Source organism: Malaclemys terrapin, chromosome 16 (assembly GCF_027887155.1).
Source record: "Malaclemys terrapin pileata isolate rMalTer1 chromosome 16, rMalTer1.hap1, whole genome shotgun sequence".
Taxonomy (NCBI): Eukaryota; Metazoa; Chordata; order Testudines; family Emydidae; genus Malaclemys; species Malaclemys terrapin.
Genome location: NC_071520.1, coordinates 1153901 through 1166312, shown reverse-complemented (window position 1 = coordinate 1166312; position 12412 = coordinate 1153901). Strand labels below are relative to the sequence as shown.

At 53.0% G+C, this 12412-nt stretch overlaps 1 protein-coding gene across 1 annotated transcript in view; it reads right to left on the bottom strand.

Annotated features, from left to right (window-relative positions):
• Positions 1-10384, bottom strand: part of CASTOR1 (cytosolic arginine sensor for mTORC1 subunit 1) — a 48525-nt gene extending 38141 nt beyond the window's left edge. Inside the window, exons 1-2 of the mRNA XM_054006596.1 lie at positions 10180-10384; positions 8142-8212 (exon numbers count right to left, since the gene is read on the bottom strand). Coding sequence (XP_053862571.1) covers positions 8142-8212; positions 10180-10292 — 184 coding nt within the window. The 5' untranslated portion in view covers positions 10293-10384. The remainder of the gene's footprint in view (positions 1-8141; positions 8213-10179) is intronic.
• Between the last annotated feature and the right edge of the window lie 2028 nt (positions 10385-12412).

The window sequence follows — 12412 nt, the reverse complement described above, 5'->3', positions numbered from 1 at the left end:
GGCTCCCTCCCGCTGTAGTAGGGATTCACCCCAGACACCCTGGGTAATCCTGAAAGGCGCCAGAGAGAGGGAAAGCAGGTGAATGCATCGTGATACATGGCATGAGACAAGCTAAAAGCCAGCTGTGTTCCCAGGCAAAGCAGACACGCAGTTCTTCAGTTATGATTTCCTGGTTAGCCTCTTTCATTACATACACAAATTACTGGCATGTGTTTTGTAACAACATCTGGCATTTAAAAGCTCACCATAGTTTCTCTGCAATAATATTACCTCGTATTTAATGCTAGCTGTGTAGGATGGTGTGATTGCAGAGTGATCTTTGATGCAATCTTTCCTGAGCCAGGTAATAAGCAGGATAATTGACATCCTGGATAAGAAGTGGGGCTGTGGGTGCTGATTAACGCTTCGGACATGTCTTCATGTACAGTGCCACAGCGGTAGTTTCAGCAGTGCAGCTGCGCCGCTGTAACACTGTATGTGAAGACACTACTATGCCAACAGGCGAGCTTTTCCTGTCAGCATAGTTAATACATCTCCCCAAGAGGTGGTAGCTATGTCAACAGGAGAACGTATGCCAGTCACACAATCACTTCAGTGCTTCACACCAGCACATCACCCATGTAAACTGCACCACAGGAGCTCCACTGAGTATTGCCACTGCTGTGATGACATCAGCATAGTTCTCCAATGGTGTGAATTTCTTTGATGAAGACAGGGCCTAGGTTAAATATATCACAAAATTCACAGAATCATCAACAGGGCCAAGTGCTGTGACAGCTTTAACTGTACATTTATTGGTGGATTTTAAGCTGTGCAGCCTTCACACTACTAGCACAGCATTTGACCTTTAATAGGCATTCTGCTTCTTGCTGACACTCTTCACTGTGTCAGCATGTGCTAGCTTTACATCACCCCACCAAGCCAGGCTGGCTTTAGGCCAATTCAACCAAATCCCCTGAATCAGGCCCTGCCCCTAAGAGGGCCCCGCGCCCAAGCCCTGGTACGGCGTACCAGCAAGAGCGTACCTGGGGCGGAGGCATCAGCAGCCCAGCCCCGTTCGTTCCCCTGCAGGACCCGAGTGGGACGTGGGAGCTGGGGCCTGCTGCCCCCGCTCTGGGGCCGCCCGCAGGATTGCACCAGCTGGGCAGCCAGCCCAGATGCGACTGGCCAGGGGCTGGGTGCGCGCAGCGTGTGCGCTGCTGGGTCCCCGCAACAGGCCCGGGCTTGGGGGGTTCGGGCCTGGGCGCCAGAGCCGCAGCCGCCAAACGCCATGGCCACTTCCTCTGGCCATGGCAGTGGGAGCTGCAGCAGCGCCTGCTCCTGAGTCCCGCTGCCCAGGTGGGGAGAACAGCCGCCGCCTGGCACCGCGGGCCGCCCCCTCTACTCTCCCTCCAGGTACCACCCAACTGAGTCCTGCCTGCGCTCGGGGCCAGGCCGGACTCTCACTCACCCCAGCCCTGCGCTCCCCTTGCATCTCCAGGGCCTCTCTCCAGCACTTGCGGAGAGAGGAGGAAGGGGGGGGGGCTGTTTTTTTGCTCTGCCGCCGGTTATTTATTTATTTTTTTGCTCTGCCCCGCCCCCCGCATCCCCATATTTGACCTGGGTGATCTGGTCACCCTGTCTCCAGCCAGCCCCGCCCTGCCTCCAGCCCCACACCCCCTGCCCTGCCCGCAGCCAGCCCCGCACCCCCTGCCCTGCCCGCAGCCAGCCCATCTCCAGCCAGCCCTGCACCCCTTGCCCTGCCTGCAGCCAGCCCCTACCTCCAGTCAGCTCCTACCCTGCCACCAGCCAGCCCCATGTCCAGTGGTGCCCTGAGGTTCCCAGGGCAGTAACCCTGCACACCTGCTTCAATGAGGGGGGCAGGGAGCAGCTGGAACCCACACATGTGCACACCTAGGGTGACCAGACAGCAAGTGTGAAAAATCAGGATGGGGGTGGGGGTAATAGGATCCTATATAAGAAAAAGACCCCAAAATCGGGACTGTCCCTATAAAATCAGGACATCTGGTCACCCTAGCACACCCCCAGGGAGTGGTGGGGACCCACACATGTGAAATGGCGTTCATTTCTAGCTCAGGCCCATCTTTTTTTAAAAAAACTTTAGGTAGGGTTAAAATACATCCGTATTTTCCCGGACATGTCAGGCTTTTTGGTTCTTTTTGGACATATGGTAACCCTATTGGTACAAAAAATACATCCTGTGGCACATCCCTTAAATCAGAACTTTTTATAGGGAACCGGTTGCTAAGAAATGAAAGGCTTTTTAAAAAGTTTAAGTCATCCCTGCCAGGACCCCGCCGAAAATGTTTGAATTGGGCCCCGCACTTCCTAAAGCCGGCCCTGCCACCAAGGCGCTTTTTCTCTGTTGAAGTTACAGCTCAGGATGAAGAGGGAACAATTCAGCGGGGTCCAGAATCCTGCTCTCAGATCTATTGTTCTACATTTCCTGCCCTCCCCAGTGTTAGCGTGTCCTATGTATAAATATGCATCAATGAACAATGCATTAAAAACAGCTTTTAAGTGACTGGTTGTTACAGTACAACTCACAATAGGGACCTAGCTGTGAAGCTCTTTGTGTTCACAGCCTAAAACGATTGCATTGAATTACTTTCCACCCCCTGCCCTGAAGGCAGAGATTCCAAATTGGCCTGAGCACGGCAGGGCAGCTTGTAATGGATTAGTTTCAGAGTAACAGCCGTGTTAGTCTGTATCCGCAAAAAGAAGAACAGGAGTACTGGGAATGGCTGAGCCATTACAAACGTTGACTATCTCCCCTTGTAAGTACTCTCACACTTCTTATCACACTGTCTGTACTCGGCTAGCTTGATTATCACTTCAAAAGTTTTTTTTTTTTTTTTTTTTTTTTTTTCCTCTTAATTAATTGGCCTCTCAGAGTTAGTAAGACAACTCCCACCTGTTTATGCTCTCTGTATGTGTGTATATATATCTCCTCATTATATGTTCCATTCTATATGCATCCGAAGAAGTGGGCTGTAGTCCACGAAAGCTTATGCTCTAATAAATTTGTTAGTCTCTAAGGTGCCACAAGTACTCCTGTTCTTCTTTTTGTAATGGATTAGAAGCTAAGTGACCACCAGATCCTCAGCTAAAATAGAAAGACCAGTGCCCACGGATAGATCCACCAGACCCAATCTAGTGCCATGCTGCAGCTGGGGGAAGCAGGGAACTTGAGTTCAGCTTCCAGGCCCGTGACACCTCCTGAGCCAGATCCAACAAGATAAGACATTCATTTTATTCTCTGCCAGCCTATGCTGTCCTGCAACAGGAAGACACAGGAGTGGGAAATTGGAAAACACACCCAGATTGGGAAGCACAAATCAGAGGCCTCGTTCTCCAAGCATACATGCACACCATGTGCAGGAGAGGGCTATGTTAGCCTGGGTTAGCTTTAGGCTGCATCATGCATATAGCTGACATGAGTTGTGCAGATATACAGCACACACAGTTCCAGTGATAAGGTCCCTTCCAACTCCTCTAACAAGCACTGAGTGAGAGGCAGAAATCTATATATAGGAATGAACTCCCTACCACCTCCACCATTTTTTGGTGTGGGAGACAAGGGAACCCTACAAAAATAAACTGAGGGGTCTTGGATTTGTGCTTGCTAGTATAATATGCTAACTGAAAAGGAATGAAAGCATCTCTTTCTGGTCCTAGTTTCACCAGCACAGAACCGGTATGTCGCAGACAGAGTGCCAGTGAGGGGCTCAGTGCTGCAGAGCATCCTCATCAGGTTACAGCAGTGGTTTTCAAACTTTTTCTGGCGACCCAGTTGAAGAAAATTGTTGATGCCCGTGACCCAACAGAGCTGGGGATGAGGGGTGTGGGAGGGATTCAGGGCTGGGACAGAGGGTTGGGATCAGGGCCAGTGCAAGGATATTTTCCGCCCTAGGCGAGGCTTCCACCTTGCGCGCCCCCGCCGATGTCCAGCCCCCACCTTCCTATGGCCAAGTTCCCCCCCCAGGGGCCCGGATGTTCACAAAGTGCAGGGAGTATGGGGGGGGGCTGCAAAGAGGGGGGGTCATATGGGGGCTCTTCCAGGGGGTGAAGGTGGCAGAGAGGGGGGTGCATGAGATTGTTGCAGGGGGTGGAGGGGGCGGGAGTGTAGTGGCAGGGAAGAGATTGCACAGAGGCTAAAGGGGCTTGTTGCAGGGGGTGCAGTGGCAGGGAGGGAACGGCACAAGGGAGAAGTGGACAGGAGGGGGTTGCTGCAAGGGGCTGGCAGACAGGGGTGTGTCTGTGCCCTGGGTTGTTGCAGGGGGGTGAAGGTGGCACGGAAGGGTTTGCACAAGGGAGGAGTGGGCAGAAGGAAGATGGCAGTGGGGGGTGGGGGTTCCGAGGTTGATGCAGGGGTGAAGGTGACCATGGTGGCTGAGAAGGGGGGGATTGCTGGGTGGAGGTTGCCCAGAGGCAAAAGTGGCAGGAGAGGATGGGTTGTTGGGGCGTGGGGTGCACAGGGGAGAAGGTAGCTGGAGGGGGTGGCACTGGCTGGAGGACAGGTGCCTGGGTTGCTCCCACATACACCATTCCCCAGGCCAGGGACTGGACCTGCCCACTCCCCGGCGCTCCGTGGGCCCGTACAGCTCCCTGCGGCCCGGCTAGGTACCTTGCAGGAGTCGTCGACACCCAGCTTCTCCTCCCGAAGAGCAGAGCGGAGCTGCGCCTTCTTCCCCACACCGCAGGCCGAGCCAGGCTCTCCGCCGCCCCTGGGGCTCTCAGCGGCGGTACAGGCAGCCAGACCCCTGCGCCCAATCCTGCTGCTGCCGCTGAGAGCCCCAGGGGTGGCGGGGAGCCCAACTGGGCCTATGGCGCAGGGAAGAAGGCGCAGCTGCTAGCGCTAGACCCTCCCCTTCCCTGCTCCACCGCCGGATGCTCCCCCAGTGGGAGGGACTGATCGTGCCACAGGCAGCCCCTCTGGAGCCGGGAAGCAGCAGCAGCCTCTCTCTCTCTCTCTATATATATATATATTTGGGGCACCGCTTTTTGGTGCCCCCAACCACTCGGCGCCCTAGGTGGCTGCCTAGTCTGCCTAGCGGTTGCACCAGCCCTGGTTGGGATGTAGGGGTGGGGCCAGGGATGAGGGGTGTGGCCTGCAGGAGGGGGCTCCAGGTTTGAGGGGCTCAGGAATGGGACAGTGGGTTGGGGTGCAGGAGGGGGGGGGGGGTCATGGCTCTGGGCTGGGGGTGCAGGTTCTGGAGTGGGGCCAGGGATGAGGCATTTGGGTGGAGGAAGGGGCTCTGGGTTTGGTGGGGCTCAGGGCTGAGGCAGGGGATTGGTATGTGGGGTTGGGTATGGGGCTTATCTTGGGCAGCTCCCAGTCAGCGTGGGTGCTAAGGCTGGCTTCCTGCCTGTCCTGGCAACACAGGCCGCACTATGCCCCGGAAGCGGCCAGCAGCAGGTCCGGCTCCTAGGGGAACTGGCCAATGGCAGTGCAGAGACAGTGCTTGGGACGGGGGCAGTGCACAGAGCCCCGTGGCCCCCCCATCTAGGAGCCGGACCTGCTGCTGGCCGCTTCTGGGGCGCAGCGCAGTGTCAGAACAGATAGGGACTAGCCTGCCTCTGCTGGGCAGCACTGCCAATGGGACTTTTAACGGTGCCGTCGATGGTGCTGACCAGAGCTGCCATGACCCAGTGTCTTACAGTCCCCAACCCAGTACTTGATCGCAACCTGCAGTTTGGAAATCACTGGGTTAGAGTATGGACAACCCTGTACTGAATGGTGAATTGATTACAGTGGGGGAGGTCTAGACTGAATATTAGGAAAAACTATTTCACCAGGAGGGTGGTGAAGCACTGGAATGGGTTACTTAAGGAGGTGGCAGAATCTCCTTCCTTAGAGGTTTTTAAGGCCTGGCTTGACAAAGCCCTGGCTGGGATGATTTAGTTGGGGATTGGTCCTGCTTGGAGCAGGGGATTGGACTAGATGACCACCTGAGTCTCTTCCAACCCTGACAGTCTATGATTAAACCAAATGACCGAACTGCATCTTGGACATTTATTTTATGCAGCCTGTCTGGCAACAAAGGTACAGAACCACCAACATTTACTTACTAAATCTATCATCTTTCTGCTTCATTGAAGACTCCCTGAACTCACCTCCTGCCTGCTAAATTCCCTCTAAACGGCATGGCTACGCAGCTGCCTATTAAGCCTGGATAGGGACCTGCCCTGGACTTGCCATGGTGAGTGAGGGGGTGCCCCTCCCCAGGCCCCAACCCAGCCCTGACACAGATCTGCCGTGGCCTGGGGAGAGACGCCTCTCCCCCCCTCTCCCCCCCACCCCGCCCAGGTGCTGCTGCAGGGAGAGAGGTGGGGGGTCCTCTCTCCCCATCATAGCCCCTGGGGCAGCTTGCACCCCAAACCCCTCATCCCCAGCCCCACCTCAGAGCCCACATCCCCAACTGGAGCCCTCACCCACCCACACCCCAATCCTCTGCCCCAGCCAAGCCCCCCATCTCACACGCCAAACCCCTCGGCCCCACCCCCCACCACATGAAATTTTGTTATGTGCAGCAAAATAGAGGTGATGGTGCACATAATTTATTCTGCACATGGCTGGGAAAAATTAGAGGGAACACTGCCTGCCTGCCTTACTGCTACAGTTTTAAAGAAACAATATATGTATCCTCTTCCAGCCTTAGTTTATCTAGATTACTGATATTGCTTCATTACATTGTAGTAATTTGGAATAGTAAGTCTTAGCAAAGGTCTACAAGCAGCTGTGGTAGCAGCAACAACTCAAGCAACCAGAGTTTATTTTCACTTGAGTTCTACTGTATGCCAGGGCGATGGATTCTTCCTAACAGTGGAGGAGCAACGAAGCTCTGTTCCCACCATGGCCCTGCTCTCCCCCCCACCCCCACGCCCTGTCCCCCAGGCAAGCTGGAAGCCAGAGCTGGGCCAGGAAGCACTGGCCCCCTCCACCTACCTGGAGTGGGAGGGCCTGGGAGCAGACCCTGGCCATGTCCCCATTCCCAGGGGTCCCCCGACCAGAGAGAGAGTGTGAGTGAGTGTGTGTGTGTGTCCACCCACAGCTGCCTACATGGCTCTTACTCCAACCCGGCTCTGGCATGGCCGGGGGGGCAGGGACTCGGGGGCCAAAACACCACAGGCAGGCCATGGCCCTCCACCCAGGAGCCATGGACCCTCCACCTGCCCTGGGCGGGGGAGGCACGCCTGGGGAGTGGGGACACAGGCTAAGGGCTGCTCTCATGACCCCCACCGCAGGCAAGTGGAGAGTCCATGGCTCCCCACAGCTGCCTGGACTGCTCTTATGCAAGCCAGGCTTCAGCTTCCAGCCTGACTGCGGGGTGGGGCCTCAGGGGGAAAAGTTGGGGCAGGAGGCTGGGCCCATGGCAAAAAGTGGACAGGGCAGGCCCATCCACTTTCAAAAGTGGTGGGGCCATGGCCCCTTGGCCCCCCCATTCTGGCACTCCTGCTGTATACTGCACCATCTATAAAGCATTAAGTTGTCACACCTTCTTGTCTCTAGAAGTACACTTGGCAAGACCACACCACCAACACTTCCCTGGCCTCTATAGGCCAGCTGGCAAGGTTCTATGGTGAACGTGACATCAGCAGCACATCACAGGCTAGGAAGGCATTGAGCAGGAGCCACAACTCCAGAAGTAGAAGTATGGCTGGTTTTGAGAACCCCACCAGATGTGGAAAAGCCTCACCCTCACATATCCAGGTTATGAGGGGCATTCAAGCTCATTACACTGAAGCTGGTTGATATTTGCATTTCCTCTTTAAATACCAAAGTGCATCTAGCAAGCAACATAACAAGTACTCATCTAGTATTAACATGTACAGAAAGCTACAGGGCACCCAATGCACATCTACATGAGCATTCATAACATGGATCGAGGCACACATTATACGGATAGACCTGTATTAAGCCTAAAGCCAGTAACGGCAATGGGGCTCTACAGAAAAAATCTACCCTATGTCCTGCAGTTGCCCTCTGACGTAGGGTTTTCAAAGCAGCAAAGAGAAACAATGGGTCTGAACAGCATTTGAATGGCAATGAAAAAGGAAGCATGCTAATGCCAGAACTGGGGAAAGCATTGTGTCTCCAGGAATTGCAGCCTCAGCATGAGAGAGTTGTCACACAGTACCTTTAAAGCCTTCTTCATCCAGCATAATGGTGTAGTCCTCGGGCGTCTCTGTCAAGCTGAAGAACTTGCACCTACCAACACATAATTGAATGTAATGCGCACACTGAAACATTTTCCAGTACTGGTTCACTTGCCACAGGTAGAGCAATTCCTCTCAGGTAAGGATAGTTAAGGTACTTTTCCATGGACCTGTATGCTTGCGTCACCCACCATTTCCCCTCTGCAAACTGGAAGGAACCATCTACACTACACAGCCACATTTAAGCACTGTTCTGAAACACAGCAGTGGCCCAACAGGATTAGAAACACTCATGTTTCACAACAGTGCTGAGACACGACCCGTTTCCTTCCATCCAATCATGTTTAGTACTGCAAGATTACTGGCTTTGATTTTTAAAGATGCATCCAGTCTTTGAGGAGGGAGACCCAGGCTATAGCATGTTTTAATAAACCCCTCCTCATTATTATCTACAGTAGGACTTGACAGCATTAGCACTGTTCTAGCAAGAATCAACATCAAACATGAGACTAGCTAACATGACTACTCTCTGGCATAGAGTGATGCCCACAGACAGCACCACATCCAAGGGCAGCTGGGATGTTTCAGTGGATTCAGGGTGAGAGGGAATGGTTTTAAAGAGCACACCTGAATTCAGAAGCACACTTCTCAGTGGAGAGAAGAATGCAGCAACAGAGTTAAGTGTTCTCATGAAGGGAGCTAGGGCTCTCTGAGTCTGGGGCAATTTCATTCACAGACACCCAACAGATGGACCTGGGTTTTGTAGGCATATCAGGACAGGGGAAATCCCCCAGCTGCTGAATCACAAGGAAATGTGATGCAAGCCAGAGAAGCAACAAGCATGGCAACAAACAGCTGCCCAGTGCCAACATTCACTTGTGTTAGGAGTGAGCAAGACCCAACTTGGAGTGAGCACAAAGCAGACTTATCCATGAGTGTGTGTGAAAGTCTCAGGTAAGCATGTCTGGCGCGCACAGCCTATCAGCTTCCAAATATACTATGCATTTTTGCACAGGTTAAAGTTCTATTTTACATCAGTACTCGTTATGCTAAAGTTCCAGAGCACCAGCCCATGAACAAGAATGTGCAAAGAGCATCTAGCACAGGAGTGTGCATAGTTGTGAAAGCATCTTGTATTATGTGACCCCAAAAAAGCTTTTCATACTCACACTTCTAACGTGTGCCTACCCTGGGAATGTGGGAGAAAGAAAATGTCTGAATGTCATGGTCTCCATATTAAAGGAAGACAGGACTCCCTTCACCCTGGCCCAGTTTCATCTTATCATAGAAGCTGCCTACCAAAGCAACATGTACTCCAGCAAGCCACCTCCACACATACAGCCTGCTACGCGCTGCATCCCACCTCACCCTGCAAGCAAAGCAACCATTCTCCCATAATTTGCCCCAATCCAACCTATTATCCATGCCCGCCCACCCCCCTCAATCATGACCCCAACATCTAGCTAAAGCTCATCCACCTGGGATCCTTCAATTACAGTTCACTCCCATTAGTGCCTACCACAAACAGAAAGAGGGAGCAGGATCCCCAGAGAGGATTCAGGGTATCCATCTCCCCCCATATCCATTATCTACTACCCTGACTCACTGGGGGCACACAGCTTCCCACCCCAAATTAACCAATCCTCCTAACCCCCCTCACTCTCATCCCCTCCCCCGGCTCCAGTATCTCCTTCTCTCCCTGACCCCACATGTTTCACAGACCAAGGGCTTTCACAGCTCCCGCCTTCCATCACCCCTCCTCACATACAAAGGGCAGCCCATAGGCCCATACACATCCCCAGGGACTCTGCAGTTTGGAAAGGAAGTGAGAGACTGAATCTGGGGCACTAGCGCTTCCATCAGCTGCCCCACAGCCATACTCCCCTGATCTGCTCCCGGCCGGCCCACTGCCCCCAGGAAACCAAGGCCCACTGGTCCCCCTCCCCGTGCCAAGCCGGGGCCCTCTGACCCTCCAGCCCCCAACACGCCAGTGCAAGGCAGGCTCCCTCCGCCCGGTACCTGCTGCGGCGGGGCAGGAGCAGCAGCTTGAGGAGCGGGTGCGTGTAGAGCCAGAGGCCGCGGCGGGCGAGGCTCAGCACCCGCACGCGATGCTCCAGGATCTGCAGATCCATGGCGGAGCCGCTCCGGAGCAGGCACGGGAAGAGGCAGGGCCCGCTGTCCGCGCGAGCGGGCCGGAGCACGGCTATAAACGGGCCGCGGCCCCAGCCCGCCCCGCCCCGCCCCGCGGGGAGGAGCCCGCGACCCGGATCCTCCCCTGGCCCGGCCTCAGGTGGGCGGACGGGCGCACGGCGAGGGCACCCGGCGCTAAGCCGCGCCCCTCCCAGGCCGGGACTCTGAGCCGGCCCGGCTCCGGCTCCAGTGGATCTGTGGGTGAGCCTGGGAATTGGCTCCAACCCATTAGCCTCAGCCAAGAACCGGGCCCACAACCACAGGGACCGCAACATTAGATTCAGCTCCTGAACCTGAGCCAAGGCCGAGCCCTCACCTGATTCCAGCCCAGAGCTGAGCCTACAGGGACCCCAGAAGAACCATATCCCCCAGCTGCTCCCAAACTAAAGCCAACACCTATTCCTAGCCCAGCCCAGAACTGAACTCACAAGGCCCACTACCAAACCAGGTGACTTCCTAATTCCAGCCCAGAACCAGACCCAAATCAACAGGATCCCAGAACCACCTCCACCTGACTGCCCCATCCTCATGCCTCTCCTTTACATCAGTACACTACAGAGGCTCTCTCTGATCTGGTGAGATATAAATAACAAGCAGGCTGTACTTTTAGGTTGCAGCTAAAAATGCCTGCTGCCGCAGTGACTTTAACTCAGCCATGTGACTCTTAGGAACTGGAGACCAGTCTTGTTTTCCTGTTTAAATGTGCAGTGCAGTCTATTATGCCTGCACCATGGGCAGACTCCTGCTCCAATGGTCTCCACACAGATGCCCAGTGGTTCTCAACCTTTCCAGACTATTGTACCCCTTTCAGGAGTCTGATCAGACATAAAATACAAAAGTGTCACAGCACACTATTACTGAAAAATTGTTACTTTCTCATTTAACCATATAATTATAAAATAAATCAATTGGAACACAAATACTGTTCTTACATTCCAGTGTATAGTCTATAGAGCAGTATAACTAAGTCATTGTCTGTATGAAATTTTAGTTTGTACTGACTTCGCTAGTGCTTTTTATGTAGCCTGTTGTAAAATTAGGCAAATATTTAGATGAGTTGATGTACCCTCTGGAAGACATCTGTGTACCCCCAGGGATTCACATACCCCCGGTTGAGAACCACTATAAGTGTAGCCCACCCGCACAGTGCTCATTGTAGGATTGGGGCCTTGTCCTATATTGTGGCCTTCAGTGTATCTCATTTGCAGGACATGCAACACAACTAATAGGTTTCCCAAGCTGTCAACTGTCCTGGGAAATTGGCCAGGACACCAAGGCACTGAGATTGGCTCAGTCAAACTAGTACTGTTGGCAGGTATGTGGAGCCCAGGCCTGCTTCTGAAATGTGCAGGGATCCTATCATCAGTTGACCTTGTTGCAGGAATCTGATCTCTTTAGATTTCAGCTGTGCGGCTGGAACATTGAACGAATGAAGGTTTTATTTGTATTTAATTTCTTAGGTATTTTTGGGAGGAGGCAATGGGGTTTGAAGGAAAACCAAGAAAAAAATCTCTGTATCTATTCCAACAGGCCTCAACTGGGTTTACTGCTGAGTGACAGCTCATCTTCCTCAGAAACCACTCAATGCAACTGGCTCAAAATTATAAATTAAAAAAAAAAAACTAATAAAACCCCACCCAATCATCACGTTAGCGTGGAGCCCAAGCATGGAAAATTTCAACCCAAAAGACAATTGTGTGGAAAGCTACAAGCAACTATTGGCAGAAGGTCATAGCAAAAACCATTGTGCAATTTATCTTAGATGACTGCTACCCACCAAAGTTATAATTCCAGTTAATCCAGGTTTTAGTTCATCATTGACAGAAATACAAGTTAATTAACAAATGATAAACAGAAGCAGCTGGGCGATAATGGGACTGATGCCATGGAGCTCATTACAGGATAGAACTGAAGGGAAATTTTTCAATCAGACTTTGCTGGAAAATACAATTTTGTCAAAAATACTTTGTGTGTGGAAATGTATCAGGGTAGAGGGCTTCCCTGTGTTAGAATAGTCAATAGCCCAGTGGTTAGGCCACTTACCTACAATGTGGGAAAAACC